The 1951-nt window shown below is 57.0% G+C and overlaps 1 protein-coding gene across 1 annotated transcript in view; it reads left to right on the top strand.

Moving 5' to 3' along the window:
* The window catches only part of FANCA (FA complementation group A), a 61068-nt gene that overhangs the window by 46942 nt on the left and 12175 nt on the right, over positions 1 to 1951 (top strand). Inside the window, exon 30 of the mRNA XM_077754140.1 lies at positions 1028 to 1156. Within this exon, the coding sequence (XP_077610266.1) occupies positions 1028 to 1156 (129 nt within the window). The remainder of the gene's footprint in view (positions 1 to 1027; positions 1157 to 1951) is intronic.

Genomic DNA, 1951 nt, shown 5'->3' with positions numbered 1-1951 from the left:
GGGGGCGGGACAGGCTGGACCCGGGGTGTGGGGGGGCAGCAGGAGCAGAGTACGTCCCGCAGGTGGGAGAAGAGCGGGGAAGGCAGGTGTGCTGAGGGACTGTGGTGGAGTCCTGGCTGTCGGCGCTCCTGCTGAGGGAGCTTTCGAGAGTTCTCAGCCGGCATGGCCGCCACACTTCTGCCTCGAGTGTGCGAAGTGCACAGAGGCCGGCTGGGCAGACAGAGGGCTGACCGGTGCTGCGCGCACTACAGGCTCCGAGCTGCTGGAGCAGGTCAGTTAAGGTCTGAGCCCCCGTCTCGCCTACGGAGGGGGGTCCTGCGGTATCAGATTGCAGAGGGAGCGAGAGGACACACTGAGAGGAAGTCCGAGCTGTGGAAGGAAGAACTGCTTTTCCAACCAGGTGGAGGGTCTGTGTGCAGCCAGCTGTGAGTGCTTTCTGCGCAGGTGCACGCGCCCTGGGGTCTCCCTGCCCGCCTTCCTCTCTTTCCACAGGGAAAAGGAAAAGAAGGAATTCATTTTCCGGTGTGAGGATCCATAACACGCATTTCTTACCCTCAGGTCGCCATGTGTTAAGTTGTGCTTAGACCTTTTTTCCTTCCACAGGTAATACTCAAATACAGTGTCAGATGGCTTGTGTGCGGCACCAGCCCTTTACAACCTCTGTCCCTTGCCCACTTGCAGGTGCGGAAGTGTCTTACTCAGGCGTGGCTCCTTCTGCACGAGTAGACTGACGTGTCCTGTGCCTCTCTTGCTGCAGCGTTAGTTAGTGCCCCTCAGGGTCTTCCCCGTGAGCACCTGCAGAGTCTGGTCCAGATCTGGACACCTTTGCTGATGGACGCTGGAATCATGACCCAGGGGATGGCCCCTGAGGAGGCCTGGGCTGCAGCACAGGGCCTTCCTGCACCCAGAAGCCCCAGATCTCGCCACCTGCCGTTGCTGTGTCCCTGGCTGTGGGCTCACGTCCCAGCTGCGGGAACCACTGGCTGATCACCTTTCTCAGCACAGACCTCGGTGTTTGCTGTTCCAGGTGGGACTTCCACCAGTGGGCGATCCACGAGCACTTCCTCCCCAAGCCGTCTGCTGCGGGGGGCTGCGACGGGGACCTGGAGGCAGCATGCACACTTCTCGTCGACGTGCTGATAGACTTCTGCCAAAGGTTGGGAATGCTGATGCCAAAAAGCATCTTACTTTTACTTTGGGGCCTTCTAAGAAGGTGTTTTGACCTGCGTCTACTTTGCGTTAGACAAAGCATGATTGAGCATTTCCTGGTAGCCAGTCTGAGTCTATTCGGAGTAAAGGTAAGCTTTCTGAATCCATTTTCTTTGTGTGTAGATTTGCCAGTGGCAGTGACTCGTCTTTCCGCTTTGTCACCCGACAAGTGGGTCGTTAAGTGTGAAGGGTGGAAGAAGTGGGCCGGCCACTGCCACCATGTTGGGGGCCTGCAGTGCGAACATGGCCTTGCTGCCGTGCGGCAGAGTTCCCTGTGCTGTGCAGGCTGGGCTGTTAGTGTCTTTCTCCTCGTATTGCTGTGTCAATGAGGAGTAAAATCAATCCCATTTTCCACGGTTTGGGTGATCTATTACTTAAATCCTAGAAAACCAATCTTGTTACCCTCTAAGAAACAACGGTTCATGCAAATGGTTACTGAAGACGCAGTGCAGCACAGATGCCTTTACTCTTCCCACCGCGCGCGCCCTTCTCCACAAGGGTCTGTAAACACATCGGCTGGTCAGCAAAACTCTTACACACTCATGTTCCGCCTCAACACGGCCGGTAGCACTGGAGCCCTTCCCGCGAGTGCCCAGTGGCAAGAAGAGCATGTCCGCCGCCGGGCAGACTGACGGTGGGGCCAGTCGTCCTGTCCTTGGGAGGGGTAGACGTGTGTGTGTGTGTGTGTGTGTGTGTGTGTGTGTGTGTGTGTGTGTGTGTGTGTGTGTGTGTGTGTGTGTAC

Source organism: Crocuta crocuta, unplaced genomic scaffold (genome assembly GCF_008692635.1).
Source record: "Crocuta crocuta isolate KB4526 unplaced genomic scaffold, BGI_CrCroc_1.0 scaffold61, whole genome shotgun sequence".
Taxonomy (NCBI): domain Eukaryota; kingdom Metazoa; phylum Chordata; class Mammalia; order Carnivora; family Hyaenidae; genus Crocuta; species Crocuta crocuta.
This window is presented reverse-complemented; position numbering and strand designations above follow the sequence as displayed.